The following is a 19,266-nucleotide window of genomic DNA, read 5'->3' as shown; positions in this document are numbered from 1 at the left end:
GCCAGTGAGCGGGAACCGGTCTGTATGTGGGATCCGAACCCTCGGCGGGAGCGCCGCTGCGCTCCCAAGCGGCGCACTGTAGCAGTGCGCCACCAGGCCGGCCAGTTTGATATTCTTTGATATGCTTTTTCCTTTGTGAAGAAAAAATACTGATTTTATATCTTAGACAACCAGTACAGATAATTTTCAGGCATGTAAAGCCCACTCTTTTTTTTGGTAAGTCTTCCTACTGGGAATGTTAGATGCTTGAGGGAGAAGTGGGAAATTGCATGGCAAAGGGATGCTAAGGGGTAGAAAACTTGAGGAACCAATATTTTAAGAGGCAAGAGCTGTTTTTTTTAAAGGACCAACAAATTTCCTAACCATTAACATTTAAATAAGTATAAATAATAGAAAGGAAAAGTTTGAGTTGCCTACCATGTGAGTGACTCCCAGCTAGAGGTTAGCAGAAATAGATGTTTCTCCTGATTACTTTAGTAGAGCTTGAGACAGCTTTTGGAGAAGGTGATTGGCTATTCAGTACATCAAACCCAAATGAACCTTGAATTATGGGTACTTTTTTTTTTTTTTTTTTACTGTTTGAATCTTTGTAAATTCCTTTTTGCTTTCTACATGTAAATTAAGGGAAGATGTAAACTCTTTTGTGGATCTTGTGGTATTAGCCTCTTTGGTGACAATAATTTGAAAGTCAGAGTTCTCTTTAAAATGGAAAATATAGGCAGTCCTGTTTATAACCCCTATAGTGAGCTTCAAATTGGATCACTGAAAGCACCATGGTAGAGTTCTTTTCAGATTACAGAGTGCTGTCATGCTAGAGTTGGTTTTTATTCTAATTCTAATAGTAGCTTTTTAAAGAAGTGGGGAAATAATTCCCACTTTATGAGTAGGTTATACTGATTGAGAGAGTGACACAAGGTCACACAAGAGACCTAGGTCTTTATTGCAGGTTGGCATGCTTACCTCTATACCTTCAAGCACCCCAACCCATTGCCATTTAGTTTCTTTTACCACTGTAGGGAATAGGACCATCGTCCCTGGGAACAGATGGCATTGCTCCATTGTCTCAGATAGGAATTCACACACATTCTGTAGCAGGAGTTCGTGAATGCTCAGTTTTTTCAGGGCATAGTCCCAAACAAGCTAATTGGATAATTTGCGATCTCCATTTGTCTGTACTAACCCCTTCCTCTTCTATTTAGGTACTTCATTTATCTGAAACATAGTCAAGGTTTCCACTAATAACTCTGGTCTTATGAGAAGCCAAGATAGTTTTTATAAAAGCAGTGGACCACATACTTGCCCTTTACTTGTGGAAGAGCAACCTGGGTTGTAAATTTACTCTGCCTTATAGGCGATTCCATCTTATTGAGTTGTTTGGCTTCTTAGCCCATAAGTGAAGCGTAGGTGTATTTACACTGAATATAGTCTCAGTAGTGAGGAAGGAGATAAAAATTATCAAAAGTTCTTAAAAAGAACTTAAGAAAGTAATTTTTAGTTAGTGCAAAGACACTGTACTTCAGGAAGTTTTTATGGGTGGTGTCTTTTTTTATAGTGTATGTTCACAATGATGATCCTGTGTAATCAATAAAGGTTAAATTATTCTGGAAATATTGTATGTAAGAAGGCAGGACAGTGTCTAATGTTTTAAAAAATGATTTCCAACCTCCAAAATTTTTTTGTTTGTTTGATACTCTAAGGGATAAGCTTCAGTTACCTGGACAGTTGACCTGTTCATAGATTAAATTTTTCTGTTCAGTGTATGAAAGTGTACACTAGGATGATAAGGAGTTTATTTCTCAGACCTACCCACTGAAACAAATTTGCTAGGAAAATAATTTTAGGGAACTACTTTAGAAATTGTAGTAGTGCTGATTAAGATGTGCATCAGTCAGCACTAGTGCAGAATCTGAGTGTCACTGAATGCTAATTTAAACAGCTTTAATCTTTCTTTAATTAAAAGGAATTTGTACATTCAGTTCCACCCCTGCAACTCACGACATACCCCAAAGAATATCATGTATAAAATAAAATAGATTAAAGAGAACCAGAACAAGAAGATTAATTTGACTGCTTGCTTCAGCTAAGACTTACAGAAGAAATATGGTAGTGATCCAGTATGAAAGCTGAAGACTTAAAGGATTAAATTAACTTCTTAGAAATTTTTATTTGTTATACTTAATAATAAAGCACCTTTTTTTTAAACAGAGAAAAGGTGCTTTGTAAATCTTTTGAATAGCACACTTTGAAATATTTCTGTCATAGACCATGAAATATTGCTGTCATAGACCATACGTAGTCAGACTCAGTAAAGTGGTACTCTTGCATTTTGTTGAATTCAGATTAGATTTCTTTCATACTTTAATTGGTTTAGGCTTTATATTTGTCATTGATTTCACTGTCAGTGCTAGGTTGGAAAATTCTGATGATAACAATTTAGTCTTCCTTTCTGCTTAACTTATTCTTTTCTTAAAAGTGTGGATTATTTTAGAAACCGTCTGCCTAAGTTTGTAGAAATGCTTACAGTTAGATATCTTGTCAAATGCCATTTTTTTCTAGCTCTTTACTCTAACTGTCTTGGTAACGCCTTTGTCTGCCACTGTAATAATTGGGTGTCCTTCATGGGAACCCAGGTGTCCTTTTATGCTAATGTGAGTAGACCCATATTTCCATGGGGTGCAGTGTAAACACAATGAGGTTAATAGCACTACGTGGAAAGGCATAGCTGTAGATAATAGAGCAGCAGCTCAGAGCAATTGAACTAAAGGAGATCGTGCGGCTGTCTGAGTGCCTTTCTCTATTATGTGTTTGATCTGAATTTTCTGAAGAGATTTTGGCTTACCTGCTTCCTGGGGTCATTTTTTAAAAAGTTTTTGTCTAAAACAGGAAGAGTGATGTATAATTGTGTATCATTTCTAGCAGAACTAGTCCCCCCCCCCCCTTATGTACTCTTTAAGTGGCTTCAGTGCAGTTATATTTTCCACAGACTTCTCAAGCTGCCAATCAAAAAATCTCTATGTAATTTTAACAAATGTACAAAAGTTACTAAAGTTGAATAATAATGTGAAAGTGAAAAGGCTGAGTATGACCTTTTGTCCTGTCATTGATTTAAAAGTCTGCTCTTAAGTCTGAAATCAAATTGTAAACAAGGAAATTAAGGATTTTATAAGATGGAAGTAAAATGCAAGAAGCTCAGCATGTTCAGGTGAAAAGCAAGACCAATGTATTTTGTTTTTAAGCGAGGAGTTTAATTTCTTAAATTCACAATTTTTCTGTTTTTCTTTTTTTTATTTTTAACTTTTATTTTTGTGGCTGGCTGGTATGGGGATCCAAACCCATGACCTTGGTGTTATAAGGCTGCGTTCTGACCAACTGAGCTAACTGGCCAGCCTTTTTAAAAATTTTTTTTATTTAAAAAAAAAAAAAGATGACCGGTAAGGGGACCTTAACCCTTGACTTGGTGTTGTCAGCACCACGCTCTCCCCAGTGAGCCAACCGGCCATCCCTTTATAGGGATTTGAACCCACAGCCTTGGTGCCATCAGCACCACACTCTCTCAGGTGAGCCACAGGCTGGCTCTCTTTTTTTTTTCCCCCAATTTTTCTTTTAATCAAGGGCTCTAATTAGTGTCACAGTTGAGAAATTATAATAACATCAAGAGAAAGGTAGTTCAAATGGTAGCTTTAGGTATAAAGTATTGATTAGATTAAACCAAGTTGCTAGCATTGGTTGGTTATAGAGTAACAAGAAAAGTAAGGTAAGAGAAATAAGAGAGAAGAACGAGATATGACTATTTAAAAGAGGTGCATAATTTTGTTTGTAGCTCCTTTTGTTTGGGTTACCAGTGGTATGGTTGCTAAAGCACTTGGACCCTTTTCAGTTCTTATTTTACTTTGCTTGTATATGGTAGTTTGGCACTGTTGGCCACTCTGGTCTTGAAACTGTCTCCTTGATTTTTGCAACATTCTTCTCCCTGATTTTTGCAACATTCTTGCAACATTCTTCTCCCTTGATTTTTTTCCCTTACCTCTCTGAGTATTCCTATTCACATCTCCCTTATATTTGATGTTCCTCTGGGTTCTGTCTTCACCTCTCCTTTCTCATGATGCTCTAAGCACATTGTTTTTTTTTTTTTTTTAATTATACACTCTAATGTATACATAGATAGTGATGTCTGCAGTAAGTCACATACTGGCGACTACTGCTTGACATCTCAATCTAAAACATCTCATCTTTTTCACCTGTTCACTAGACTTTCTCCTCGTTTTTGTTCTTTTCTTGGTGAACATCAATATCTGCCAGTTTCTGAATCCAAAGAAAAGATGTAGTTTTAAGTGAAATGGTGGTGATATGCACAAAAGGGTAAATAAAGCTTAGGTTTTCAGAGACATTATTTTTTCTCTTCTACTTAGGATATGTGCAAGGAATGAGTGACTTACTCTCCCCTCTTTTATATGTGATGGAAAATGAAGTGGATGCCTTTTGGTGCTTTGCCTCTTACATGGACCAAATGGTAAGAACAGGAATTCCTTCCTTTAATCAAACTGATTTTGAAAATTTTAGTTGTGTAATCTTATTATATAAGATTGATTTTTATATTTAGGCAACTATGATGGAACTTAAAAAAAAATTATTCCATGCCTCTTGTTTTCTTTCTTTCTTTTTAATAGCCTTTCAAGAGGCTTGGAAATACTGGCACTGTTTTTAATATAAGAAGTAGACAGTATGTGCCTGTAGTGCAGGAATAATTGGGATTTAATATCAGTAAATGTTTATGTTCTACAGAAAAGCCATGAGTCATTGTAAAATATTGATGAAATAGATGAGTTCAGTTTTGCGAAGTAGTCGGACTTTCGTATCATCTGTTTCAGAGATGAAGCTTAGTCATGCCAAGTAATATCCTTACTTTTTATGAACATTTTGGATTTTTTCATTATAGTAACTGATTTTTCCCTAGATACGTTTGAGCTGTTTGTAACTCTGACACTTTCTTAGCAATTCATTGCTATTTTTCCATAAGTATGTGATTATTAGAGTTGAACCATGTCTATGTATACATATTAGTACAAAGAACATTTTATCTATTATCGTCGCTATATCTTTGAGACAGAGTTCTGTGACAGTGCAGAGAGAGTATTAACAGAGAAATGAAATAGGAAAGTCTTTGCAGGCAACCTATGAGAAAGAAGAAAAGGGGGTAAAGAGTAGATAAAGGCATATGAAATCTGAAGACCTGACTGCATGGGTCACTGTAGTTTTTCAAAATAAAACTAATATACTTGATGCTGGGCCTTTCAGGTATAGTAGGTAATAAAGACTTAGAATCTCTAATCATCTAAAATATTTCCCTGTAATATAGGGTTTAACTCAGGGTTTCTGGGATACAACTGTGAAATTTGGAAATGGTACTCTTCTTTTTTCTTTACTTCTATTCTTTCCCTCTTGTTTGCCTATTTTTCTTTCCCCTTCCGATTTTTCCCACTCTTGTCTGTTTCCTCAAGTCTGTTGGTCCATGGTTTCAACTCATCCTCACTTTTCTTAGTTCTTTTCCAAATGTATATTTGGTAAGATTCAATAGTTTTAAAATGTCCTTTTACTGTTAAGTTCATAAATATTCAAATTAGTCCTTTGCCATGAATTAATATCTTGGGATTGTTTGGAAGGATTATCAATTGCAGTAATCTGGTAATATTGTCTTCCTTTTTTTTTTTTCCTTTTTGTCTTTTTTCGTGACCGGTAACGGGGCCGCAACCCTCGGTGTCGCGCCCACACTGCGCTCAACCAGTGAGCAGACCGGTCTCTATATGGGATCCGAACCCTCGGCGGGAGCGCCGCCACACTCCCAAGCGCCGCACTCTACCGAGTGTGCCACCGGGCCGGCCCTTGTCTTCCTTTTTGATTGATTCACTTGCCTACCTTCTCAGTTCCAATTACTCCCAAGTACTCTAGAAACCTGAGGCATTTGTTATAAAGATCTGTATGACTGATACTAATTTCATAAAAACTGTTATCTGCCTTCTTTGTGTTTGTGTTGTTTATCTTCTTTTCACTAGAGCTAGTATGTTCCTTGATAAAGGGATTATTATGTCTTTGTTTCACTGGTAGCATACCAGAATTATCCTAGCACCTGACCTGAGGTTGTTCAACAGATTTTCGTAGAATAAACATGTGAATCTTTTGCCAGTGCTTAGTGTAAACCTCTGCTTGTAGTATGTATTCCAAAAAAAATTAACATGAACATACTGCATTTAGTTTCTTAAAATAATAGTTTTCAATACAACTAAGACAGTATTGGCATGCTCAAATACATTGGTATATAATGCTACATGCATGCATACATACATACATATATATGTGTGCATGTATTTAGATCTCATATGTAAAGATTCCTTTCTGAACATATTTAATATACACTTTATAGTCTATTTGTCCTTTTTGTGTATGAAGAGGATTCAATTTCTTCTGTTTTTTTTTTAACAGTAAATGTTCTGTATATGCCTTTTCTACTCAGGGTGGTCTGGGGATTTATCTAGTTTTTATTCTAAAAAGATCTCTTCTTGTCTACTCACATCTTTTTTTTTTTTCATAATATTTGGATGAGAGGGCAATATTGGCAATCAAAATAATCTATATGATTATTTTTTACCACATTGCTATTGTTTTGTTGTCTTTAATTGTGCTGCTGCTTCTTTATTCCTTGTTTTTGTTTTATAGCTTTACTTCATGTAAGTTTTTACTACTTTTGTGATGGCTGAACCTAATGTCCATAAATTTATTTTTGTTGAAATTTACTCATATCTAATGTAGGTCTAGGCATAGACTTTGTCTGTTACTATGGAAATAGTCACAATATACAAACAATCTAATGAACTTTCTTATACCCATCATCCACTTTGCCGTATAGTTTTAGTTTCTCTCTTCTCCCCACCTCCATTCATATTAATATATATATATACACACACACACACACACACACACATATACATACACACACACATACACCCACTTTCATGTGTCACATAATGATGTTTTAGTCAGGGATGGGCCCTATATGTAACAGTGGCTCCATAAGATTTAATACCATATTTTTACTCTCTCTTTTCTGTGTTTAAATATGTTCAGATACACAGATATTTAACCATTGTGTTATAATTGCCTTCATTATTCAGTACAGTAACATGCCGTACAGGTTTGTAGCCTAGGAGACATAGGCTAGACTATGTACCCCAGGCGTCCAGTGGGCTGTACCATCTAGGTTTATGTAAGTACACTCCATGATGGTTGCACAACTATGAAATTGCCTAACGACACATTTCTCAGAACATATTCCTGTCATTAAGTGACACATGGCTATATACACACACACTCCTGCACACATGTATATTTACAGATACAGTTGAATCCCTTTGTATATCTGTTGTTGATCCCACTTCCTCTTCTCCAAGAATAACTACTTTTTTGAAGTTGGTGTCTGTCATTTGGGGGTGCTTCTTTTTTATAGCAGAGTGGGTTAAAGTGGCTATGCCAAGTTGGTATTCCCAGACCAACTCCAGTCTTTGTGTCACAACAAAAAATATCCTCTTAATCAAAGAGTTAATTCTGTCCTTCTACTACAGGTCCATCTGATAAATGTGGAGAAACTATATCCTGAAGGCTTGAGTTAGTCTATTAAAAGAGCTCTTTAATTCACTAAACAGAAGCAGCTTATTGAGAATTAGTAGCCTTTAAATGTATTTTTTTCTTTTTTTAAATCAAGAATGAAATTGTTTCTAATCTGAGAGAGTATTGGTGTGTACTCTAAAAAAGAAGTGTAAGGGAGATGTAGTTCTAAGGCTTTTCACAACGGTTAGGGCAGTAGGTCACAGTGGAGGGGTTGGGGCACATGAATTAAAGGGATCAGAATCATCTAAGAAGCTTTTCAAAGCATTTGTTTTGGTGCCCCATGGCCCCTTGTCTCAAGTGTTGGTAAGGAATCTGCTCGACTTTGAAGATGGGTTAAAGCATGTAAACCATAGCAATTCTCAAACTTTGTGACCTCATTACCCCTTCACACTCTTATGTATTATTGAGGACCCCAAAGAGCTTTTGTCTATGTGGGTTATATCTGTTGATGTTTATCATAAGAAAAACTAATACTGAGAAATTTATAAATACTTATTTATTAATTCTTTAAAAATAGCTATAAACCTATTATACCTTAACATATATTATTTTAATGAAAAGTACTTTCCCAAATGAAAAAGTAAATTACTGAGAAGAGGGATTTTTTAAAATTTTTCATTTTTAAAAATATCTGATTTAATAAAAGACAGTTGGATTTCCATATCTTCTTCTCTATTCAGTCTTTTGCAACTTTACACCTCATACAGTCTTTGCATTTGAGAGAGAATTAAAGTGTGAAATACAAATAATGTTTTAGTATTGTCATGAAAATGGTTTTAACTTCACAGATTCCCTAATGTCATCAAACCTAAGAAATAATTAATTCTTTAAAATGAGCTACATATTAAAACTAAAATTAATTTTATTTCATATGATAATGTGAATGAATATTTAACAATGGAAATAATTTGATAAATATTTATTTCCCAAATATATGTACCTTTCACCAAGTTTTTTATGCTATGTGAGAAATAAGTATATCGGTCATTTATAGTGGCTATTCCTGTGTTCTTCTTTATTGAAATGAGATGAATAGAGGTTTAAAAAAAAAAAAATCCTTAGTTTGAGAACAAGGATTCTTTCTTTTTATCCCCTTTTTTAGTGTTGCTTCAGCTTTTTAATTAGTTATATGTTTTTTAAGATAACCAATGTGGTGTAAGTCCAACATTTGTCCTTAGACATCATGTTTTAGTTATCATTGATCACATGCTATAAAATATTTATTAAATATTTTTGTGTGGTAACAATTATTTTCTTTTAAAGCATCAAAATTTTGAAGAACAAATGCAAGGCATGAAGACCCAGCTAATTCAGCTGAGTACCTTACTTCGATTGTTGGACAGTGGATTTTGCAGTTACTTAGGTAATTTTAGAACTATACCCAGTAAATTGTAGGGTAATACACAGAAAAAAAAAATGTAGGGCCGGCCCGGTGGCGCACTGCTACAGTGTGCCGCTTGGGAGTGCGGCGGCGCTCCCGCCGAGGGTTCGGATCCCACATACAGACCGGCTGCTCACTGGCTGAGTGAGGTGTGGGCGCAGTGCCGAGGGTTGCGATCCCGTTTCCGGTCCTGGTCCAGTACGGGCGCGACACTGAGGGTTGCAATCTGTTGCCGGTCACGAGAAAAGACAAAAAAGGAAAAAAAAATGTAAAGAACTCTTTTAAAGACTTATATACTTTACTGCTGATACCTCAGTTCCTCTGAGGAATAAAAGTGTGGGACCAGACTATCTTTGTATAATTCTACCTTAAAACGTTTTGTTTATAAAAGAATTATTTGTTATTGTTTGGTGGTTTTTAAAAAGAAGTTAGCTTGTGTATTAGTCCATTTTGTGTTGCTTATAACAAAACACTTGGAACTGGGTAATTTATAAAGAAAATTGAAATTTATTGTTTTCAGTTTCTGAGGCTGAGAAATCCAGAGTCCATCTGGTGGTGTCGACAGTGACTCAGGGGTCTCACATTGCAAGATGGTGGAAGCAGAGAGAGCAGAGAGAGAGAAAGACTCTCCTCTTCTTTTAAAGCCCTCAGAACTACACCCCCAACAACCATTTTTAATCCATTCACTATGGCATGGTCCTCCAATCCGATCACCTCTTCAAGGCTCCACCATTCAATTAGCATAATAGAGTTTCCCACCTTCTTAACAGTCCCAGTGGGAGCCAAGTTTCCAATACATAAAACTTGGGGGACACAATTCAAGCTTCAGGGAGTTTTGGGGTACATAATTCAACCTACTACAGCTTGCAAACTTGTATTGTTTCCTTGAATTGGTAGGAGGCAATTAAATATATAGGGCTTTAATCACCTAAGATACATAGAAAAATTTGAGTTTGAGAAAGGTCACTGTATTCTGACATTAGCATAAGAGTAAGCCGTATATGTATTTTTTTCTTCTGTATAGAATCTCAGGACTCTGGATACCTTTATTTTTGCTTCAGATGGCTTTTAATAAGATTTAAAAGGGAATTTAGTTTTCTAGATATTCTTCGATTATGGGAGGTAAGTTCTTAAGTTATTATACAAATGTAATATTTATTATGAAACGATCTATTCTGTAGAGTATAAGTGAGTTGTGATAGCTTAACTGAAGTTTCTAAGGTAAGTTCGTTCCAAAATTCTGATGAATTTGCAGCTTGTCTTTAAAAATTTATGATTTTGAACTGAATATCTGGTTTTTGGAGCTTTTTTCTTTAAATCACAATTCCTATAGGATTTGGGGCCAAGAGGTATCCCAGAACAAGTTCTCTAGTCCATTTCCTGCCTATGTTCTTTTGGAAACTTGACTTTATGTGAGGCTCTGCCACATTCTGGTATGGTGGAAATTCATTATCATGTTTTTGGTGTACATCCTTTTATTCTGTTTTGCACCCAGGGCAACTCTTTATGGAAAACCAAAAATTATTATTTTCTTAAGTATATGTTAGTACCAGATCAGTGTGCTTTTTAATAGAATATTTGTATAATGATTGCTGCTTTGCCTTTATAAAAACTAAGGGATGACAGAAATTCTCCCAAGGGAAGGATAGAGATATAATCCATTTGGATAATAAACAGATTTAGATACAGTGGAACCCCAGTGCTCTCTGAGGCTTTTACAGTTGGAAATTGGTTCCTATACTGTTGATGACTTCTACCATTAGACTGAAGGATCATTGCTTTGTGTTCATTTCTTCTGTTCTGAAATTAGAAGTAAAACACATGCTCTGTACCTGGAATCATTCTTAAATATTTATCAGTTTTGTTAAATTAGTATCTCAACAACTTCTTTAAAGCATGAAGTAAGAATATTATTACCACATAGCTGGGATAACTTCTCAATCCGTTTTTACCAAATAAATTGAAATTTTTAATGAAACCTTTGAAGTTAATTGCATTGTAATTAAACTTTCAAAAATTGGCTTTTGTTTGAAAATTATTCAACTTGATTTATTCATTTTGAAAGAAGTAAAAACAGTTTAGGTCTTCTCTAATAGCATTATTTGTGTGGGTCTTATTACCTTTCCAGAAAAGATATTATTAGATACATTAACCAGCCAGAAATTAAGGCCCTAAATTTGAGGGCATTGTGTATATTTAGGAAGAAGTATAGCTATTGATCAAACATTTTATACATTTGGGTATAAATTTTGGGTAGTTAATTCAGTTTTTGTCACAATCAGGAATACTGTGATTTATTTATACACACACACACACACACACACACACACACACACACACACACACACACAGCACACACACACACACACAGAGTTACATAATGTGATTGTAAGCGTTTTACATATTTAGAATGTAGAGCTATCTCTGGGTGTTCTTGATCTCATATACTATATAACTGAATCTTTTCTTATTTCCAGGAGTTAACTTATTTTTTATTTTCAGGGACTGAAGATTTACAAGTGAGAAACTGAAGGTTGAGAAAAATATTGAAAATGCATCTAACACTTACACCTTAAACTTAACCTCATGGCTGTGTCTCCTTAATTAATACCATTTATCTTATTTATTAGGCTCAGTGATTTGCTTACTCTAGTTATCTAAAGAGCCACATTTGGAATACATCATATTCACATGATGTTAGATCTGATGTTAGTTACTTTGTAGCTAAAGGAAGACTCCCCCACCCCTCATTTCCTAGCTAGGGAAAAAGTGAACTACCCCAAGTAAGCAACTTCTGCTTTGCATAGAAGCCATTCAACATTCAGCATTGTATCTGTGAGGAAAATATTTAAGAATTGATATAGTATGCTAAATAGTTCTTCTGTATTTTATAGGTAATGTGGACTGAACTACCATGTAAAAATTTCCATCTTCTTCTTTGTTGTGCTATTCTGGAATCAGAAAAGCAGCAAATAATGGAAAAGCATTATGGCTTCAATGAAATACTTAAGGTAGTTATTTCTTTAATTTAGATTTTAGTATTTTGGCTCTTTATTCTATTTGGTGGTTTTGATATACAGAACATTTTCTTGGAGTGTTAAATCTCTTGAGTAAATTGCATCAATAATGCTTAGTGCTAGGACTGACTCTGAGAATGACAGTTTAACCAATGCATATTGGCCAATTATTTTTATCTGGCTAATTAGGAAGAAAAGTAAATTCAACAACATAAAAGTCAATTCTTTTATGTTGTTTAGTTTTTGAAGAAATAATTATCTTTTGCTTATAACTCTGAGATGGCAAACTTGTGACAGCTGCTGAATTTAATATTCCATTAGCTTATTAGCTATTCTTTAGCTTTAAAACTTGAAATAATCTAATGAAAGATATATTGAATTTCCTATTTATTTGTAGTATGTGAATATTTTTATTTTCAGGATTTTACCTGCAGTGAAATATAACTAGTAATAAATTATTTATATAGTCGAATATAATAGTGCTTTGTTTTATCATTTTATTTTGTTGATGCTTTTTAGCATATTAATGAATTGTCCATGAAAATTGATGTGGAAGATATACTGTGCAAGGCAGAAGCAATTTCTCTACAGATGGTAAAATGCAAGGTATACAGTATTTCAAATAGTTGCAAGATTTTTTTGTTTTTAGTGGGTTGAGATCAAGAAAGATTTTTCTTTTTAGAAGTAAAATAAATGGCAGTTTTAGCAAGTTGAGGGCAGACACAAGCATTGAGTCTTTTTATTTACTATTATAGATTTACAGTATTTAATTGAAAACAGTTGACTAATTATGCCAAGTAGAAATATCTAATAATAAGGCAAAATGTCTTTATTTTTGCCTATTTACAAAAAGTAATGAAAATATTTTTGTAAGAATTTAACTAGGCAATGATATATTACCCAACTGAATTAATGAATACAGAATAGGATCTCATATTAAATATGCACTATCTCTAAATAAAAGATAACTGCAGTCGGAAATAATAAATGAATAGTATTTAGCCTATGTCAGTCAAGCTCTTAACTATTTTTAAAAACAAGGGAAATTTGATGTATTATCTGAATTCAAACAAAATCAGTATACTTTTTAGGTATTTTGGCTTTTGCATTTTTATGAGAATTCTTGTTTGGTCCTTGTATCATTTGTACATGGATTCAAACAGTTATTTGGTTCAGTCCTACAAAGATTTATTTGATAGCTATTCTGTTCCAAAACATATCAGTGAGGTACTTCTTATCTTTAAGGAGCTTCTATTTACTGAAGGAGAGATGATGTAAATCAGATATTATTATAAAAAGGAAAAAGAGATGAATGCCAAATATTAGAAAACTATATGTTTGTGGGAGAGCTGGGTGGGGCGGGGTGGGGGGTGTGGGGTGTGGCAGAGACAAGTGACTACTTTGGAAGAGAACCGGGAACCACTTATGAAAAAAAAAAAAAGTGGTCAGGATTTCATTTGGAGTGGAGAAGGAAGGTGTGAGAAGGGTACATGAAATTTACACTAGTAGAACAAATTTCTGGATTCTGGAGTCAATCTGGTCTTAAATAGAAGTGTTACTTGGTGATTATTTTTCCTCTGTAGTGAATGACGGTTTTGTGTTTTTAATTTTTCATATCCAGGAATTGCCACAAGCAGTTTGTGAGATCCTGGGGCTTCAAGACAGTGAAGTTACTACGCCAGATTCAGACACTGGTGAAGATGAAAATGTTGGCATGACTTGTCCTACTTCTGCATTTAAGAGTAATGCCTTGCCTACACTTGCTGCCAGTGGAGCCAGAGATGACAGACCAACACAGATAACAGTGTCCTCAAATGTCAGCAGATTAGCAACTGCATGATCATTTTTCTTGCCTTTTTAAAAAAAAAAACAAGACACTTTGTTGCAACTCTTTTTCAAGTACTTGAACAGTGGAAATTTAAAAGCTTGGTGTTGATCATGCTTTAAGGTTTATGGAAAGAAAGTGTACTGATGTTCTTGCATTAAAGCTTTACAAAGATTTAAACTAATTATTTTTGTAGTTACTTCTACCAAATAGCATTTCCTTTTCAATAACATTCCTTAGTATTTTTATAGCCAAGTACATCTTATTTTCTTGCCAATGAACTGGAATCAGATAAATATTACAAGTGGATGAGTTGGAAATTATGCACTTTGAAAAACATTCACTTTGTTTACTCTAAGTTAGTGGGTTTTAGATTTGATTAAATTAAATGTTGAGCCTTTCTATAACATTCTAAGCTGAGAAGTAGATTGGTTACCCAGTGATGAAGTAAAAATAAAACGATTTGTTTTTCTCCATTGTTTACAACAATACTCAGCTTAAATATTTATGCTGGTTGAATGCGATTCAATTGGACATTTTCATCAATGCAATTTAATATATAGGTGAAGAACTATTTCAACCATAATAAGTGGACTGGCCTATATTTTTTACATTGAACTTTTCTTCACTTGTGTATAAAGACTATATGTAAGTACTTATTTATGAGTATAAGAGAGGATAGGCATATTTTCTTTAACTGAATAAAGTTGACTATTGATTTGTATAACCTGGTTTGACAAAATTAATACATGGCTTCAATATGAAATCTTTTTCAAAACTATTTTCTTAACCAAACATTTATTTCATGAGACTACATTCAACCCTGTACCTGTTATAATTTTAAAATTAATTGCTGTAACCTCACTTTACTAATAATGATTATTATCTTTCCTAATAGTGCATTAACTGATTAATCAGGTCTTTAAATTTTTTATAAAATACTCTTTGCAAAAGCTTATGTCAAAAATTTCAAGATATGATCATGAATATCAAAATACTTTTTTGTATATAAATGAAGCTGTTGTTTTTACCATGCAGTATTGCATGATTTTAAGTTATATGGAATTAACACAACTGATTCCATTTGAATTGTAATTTAACTCCTGTGTATACCATTAAAATAAATTTGAAGTCAAAGTACTGTTTTCAGTTAAATTACATTTAGAAATAGTCTGTTAGTTCTTCATCAGAAGGAAAAAATTCAAAATGGACTTCAATACATCTCTTATTTTTATGTGATTGAGATAATCATTTGAATGAGTTGTGGAAATGAGAAAGAAATATGACCCCTTTAGTAACTGAAAAAGTACATCAGCGTGAAAATGAGCATAGTGTTGCCTTGGAGGATATAATTATCTGACTCAGTAAAGCAACTTAACAATAATTGATGCTAATAGTGTAAACTAGAAGTTTTGCAGTTCTAAAATGGTCCAGTAGATAGATTTTATTTCCCCCTCAAAGTTAGGAAACCAAATGAACTTTTTTCCTAGTTGATCATTAACTGAGAATCATGACAATAAAACTGTTAGGTTTTAGTTTTTAATATCATGTGTGTTATCTTTCATCAGTTAATAATGAGTAAGCCTGTTCAGGGAAAAAAAGTAAACTGATCAAAAAACTCAGTATCTCCAGCCTTTCATTTCCTGCTATTCAGGAAATTGCTAAGAACATTTAATAATGTAAATGGTTTCATCTGAGGTTCCAAGTGAAATTATAATAACAACCATGGTTAACATTTGCAAGCGCTGTGTACGTCGGGCTTCTACATGTGTCATCTCGTTTAATCCTGTAACTTTGGCTATCTCCTTATCTGATAATATCTCACCTTATGGTTTACCACTCCATTTCCCACTTCTTGACGTAATAACTTCGTATAGCATACATTATACGAAGTTATACTTTTTTTTTTTTTTCCTACTATGTAATATGATATCTACTTCAGATTTTTTTTTTTAGTCTTAATACATTCAGTAAGTTGAGCTTTCATCAAGTTTTATTATAAATCTAGTTGTTAGAACATAATTTTTACTGAACTGTGTATTCTATCTAGCACATTTTTGATATGACAGTGATGATAATATAGAATAGAACTATATAGTCTTAATTAGTGTATAAAATCCAGTTAGCAAATACTATTTAAACTTGAGCTATTGAGATTGCTAAAATACATAGTTCAGGTAAATTTGTTAGTCTTAACTTTTTGAAGGTTTATTTCAGTTTTCACAAGATCCTCTGTCGATACCTTTATAACATGTAAGATATTATGCGATATTTAAAGTTGTTAAAATTCAGGTAGTTTCCAATTTTAACTGTTGAACATATTTTCAATTCTGGTATGAATCCGTGGGAAACGTTTTTGCATTTAAGAACTTCACCATTTTGGTGGTTTCATTTCTCTAAGATTCTTTATCTCTTTATATATTAGGAACTTTAGTCTTGATGATTAGAGACTAAATCTTTTTCGAATAGTAAGGAAGCACCCTTTTGGGATAGATAGTAATTCTTCCTGTGCTTAACATTGCAAAGAGTTTTTATGGATACCAACTAATTCTTATGGGAAATTTACTTGTCATTATTAAAAAAAAATAGTTTGTGTAAAGCAACCCAAAATGTTTTTGAGGAACCTAGAACTACACCTGACTTGTGTGCAGCTCTATAACAGGGTAATGTCATTTAGCTGGGGCACCTTCACTTGGGGTTTTCAAAGGGTGCTTGAACCTCATACTGTATGCAAAGTCTTGTGTGCGTAAGTACATATTTTTAGAGAGGTCACAGTTTTTCAAAGGTTCTCTGATTTTTCTCAAAAGTTGAGGACCATTGTTATAAATCATTTAATGTGACAATAGTAACATAATTTATGACTCATGCTAATGATTTTATGTGCTGAGCCTCTATTAATTAAAATAGAGTGCTCATTTGCAGATCCTTGCTTGGTCTGTATTATCAAAATACATGTCCAGATTCTACTTCAGACCTACTGAATCAATCTTTGGAATTGAGATCAAGGAATCTGCATTTTAACAGGCATCTAGAGTTTCCTGAGCCCCCCTAGAGTTAGAAAACTACCATTATATATTGTATTTCATTTGTTAAAATTTTGATTAATGATCAGGTAGGTAAGTCTTCAGATGTTTTCAAAGTAGTTCCTTGATTTTCTTTTTTTTTTTTGACGGGTAAGGGGATCACAACCCTCAGCATGCACAGCCAGTGAGCCCACCGGCCATCCCTATATAGGATCCAAACCTGCGGCCTCAGCACTACCAGCGCCGCACTCTCCCAAGTGAGCCACGGGGCCGGCCCAGTTACTTGATTTTCTAAGGTGGATTTGCTCTATTCTGGTTGCCAATTTAGTAAAAAAAATGATGGCTGTCCTCTCAGCCTATTCTGTGTGGATTTTTCCCTCAATTCTTACATTTTTAAGAAAATGAAACTTTCAGTGTCACTTTACTTCTGAACGTGAAACAGGTTTAAATTATTTGAAATTAATTGAAAGGTTTCCATCTTTATCTGACGTCATTACCTGATACTAACCATCTGTACTTATTTGTACTTTAATGTGAGTACACTGCTGTCTGAAAGATGCAACCATATTTGGCCTGTTCTCCCCTTGGGATCTTATAATGGGATTTTAAGTTGTAGATTTTTGAGGATTGTTTTAATTACAAATGTTGTTCTCATTGTTTTATAAGTAGACTCCTATTTTTTAGGCTATCCATTTTGACATAGGGAAAAACAGGGTGTTGACCTTAAATGCAAAGAGGGGTGGGTTGGGGGTGGAGCAGTAATACTGGACATACATACAGGGTACTTCAAAAAGTTTATTGAAAAATAGGATTAAAAGATAATATGAATTTTTCCACGAAATTTTGAAAACACTTCGTACTTCTACAACTGTTTGTTTTTTGATATCCAAAGCACCTCTTTCAGCCTGTGGGAAATTATACTCTTTATGAACTCAAAGTAACGAAAAACTGATTATAATAAAAAGTCTCTTTCCTAAGCACTATCAGGAGTCAGAAATACCATATTTGCCTAATGTGGTTCAGTCCTTACAGATGAAATGGGAATGTTGGAAAAATAAGAGGTAAGCTATTGAGTATGCCTCTCTCAAATATCTGTATCGTATATTGCTCCTCATATATCTCTATATATGCAAAAGATGACAGCCCAGTCTAGTTTACTAGCTTTTGTAATTAAAAAGACCTATTTACCTCAGAAATGAACTTTTGCTACGACAGTCAGCAATATTTTTATCACTACACTAAACTGATTGGAGGCAGAAGACCCAGTGGGTTAGTAGACTGCTTTATAAACACAGATGGGCTGTTTTAGACAGCTTTAAATGATGTATGGCCTGATCGTATAGGGACTAGAATCTTCCATGGCTGTCACTGACTCACTTTGCAAAGCAAATTGCTGTCCAGTGGAGGAGCCATCAAGATCCTTATGAGTGTTCAGCACTTAGAATACATGCTGCAGTTACTGTCAGGAGCACAAGTATGGCATATACACCCAAAGAAAACTGGCCACATGCTGTTTGTTAGATGAGTCAGTGTTAAATGAGCCAATTGTAAGATTTCCTTACTAGTCAGTCATTAGCAGTTAACAGCATCTAACCCAAATGATATGAAGATTAAATAGTGAACTTCTCTAAGTTAAGTTGCTTAAGCACTTTTACTTTTTATACTTTTAAAAGAATAGAAGTAATGCTATTATAAATACATAGATGCTTCCGCCCCCCCCCTTCCTCTCGAAAAAGAGCAAAACCCAAGATGCGTTCTTTTGCATATGTCAAGGTGTAAAGAAGTCTAAAAACAATTATGTTAACTTGCTCAATTTTAATTAAACTTTTGGATAACTTTGGGACAGCTATTTATTCTCTTGGTTAACACAGCTTTTAAGGATTCTATATAAAGACTAATGGACTTCCCAAAGAAGGAGAAACTCTTATCTCATGGTTCTCACTAGCTCCCTTCACATTCTATTAACCAATAATCTTTTCTAAGCTAGCCTTTAAACTTTGTGTTTAGTATGACTTGTGCCAGTGTTTTACTGACTGCTGAATACAGAGGGAGAGAGAATCCTTTTTATTGACATTTCATACCTGAGAAGGGCTTTATAAACTACAGTTTACAGAATGGGTGGGTTGAATCTTGACAGAGGAGGAAGTTGAATCTTTCCCTGATTAGTTCATGTGGCAAAATCCTGGAGTCACTATTCAGGCATGATGGAATCCTTCTTCCTAATTAATTCCTTTTGATCATGACAGGACTACAACTGAACCATTCTGGACATGAGAATACACACTCCTTAAAAAAAAAAACACAAAAACCCACTTGTAGAAAGGCGATTCTCTAGTTTACCACAGAAATTCCCATTTCTAT

The 19,266-nt window shown here is 34.2% G+C and overlaps 1 protein-coding gene across 2 annotated transcripts in view; it reads left to right on the top strand.

Annotated features, from left to right (window-relative positions):
- TBC1D15 (TBC1 domain family, member 15) overlaps positions 1–15,019 on the top strand; it is a 64,174-nt gene extending 49,155 nt beyond the window's left edge. Inside the window, exons 12-17 of one of the 2 annotated variants that reach the window (XM_008584081.1) lie at positions 4,410–4,510; positions 8,923–9,022; positions 10,065–10,162; positions 11,935–12,051; positions 12,577–12,663; positions 13,679–15,019. In XM_008584081.1, coding sequence (XP_008582303.1) covers positions 4,410–4,510; positions 8,923–9,022; positions 10,065–10,162; positions 11,935–12,051; positions 12,577–12,663; positions 13,679–13,897 — 722 coding nt within the window. In that variant the 3' untranslated portion in view covers positions 13,898–15,019. The remainder of the gene's footprint in view (positions 1–4,409; positions 4,511–8,922; positions 9,023–10,064; positions 10,163–11,934; positions 12,052–12,576; positions 12,664–13,678) is intronic. The other variant, XM_008584082.1, reaches the window with a different exon arrangement.
- Positions 15,020–19,266: the final 4,247 nt, after the last annotated feature.

This window comes from Galeopterus variegatus, unplaced genomic scaffold, assembly GCF_000696425.1.
Source record: "Galeopterus variegatus unplaced genomic scaffold, G_variegatus-3.0.2 Scaffold3143, whole genome shotgun sequence".
Lineage (NCBI taxonomy): Eukaryota > Metazoa > Chordata > Mammalia > Dermoptera > Cynocephalidae > Galeopterus > Galeopterus variegatus.
Note: the sequence above shows the minus strand (reverse complement) of the source record. Positions and strands in the feature narration are given on the sequence as shown.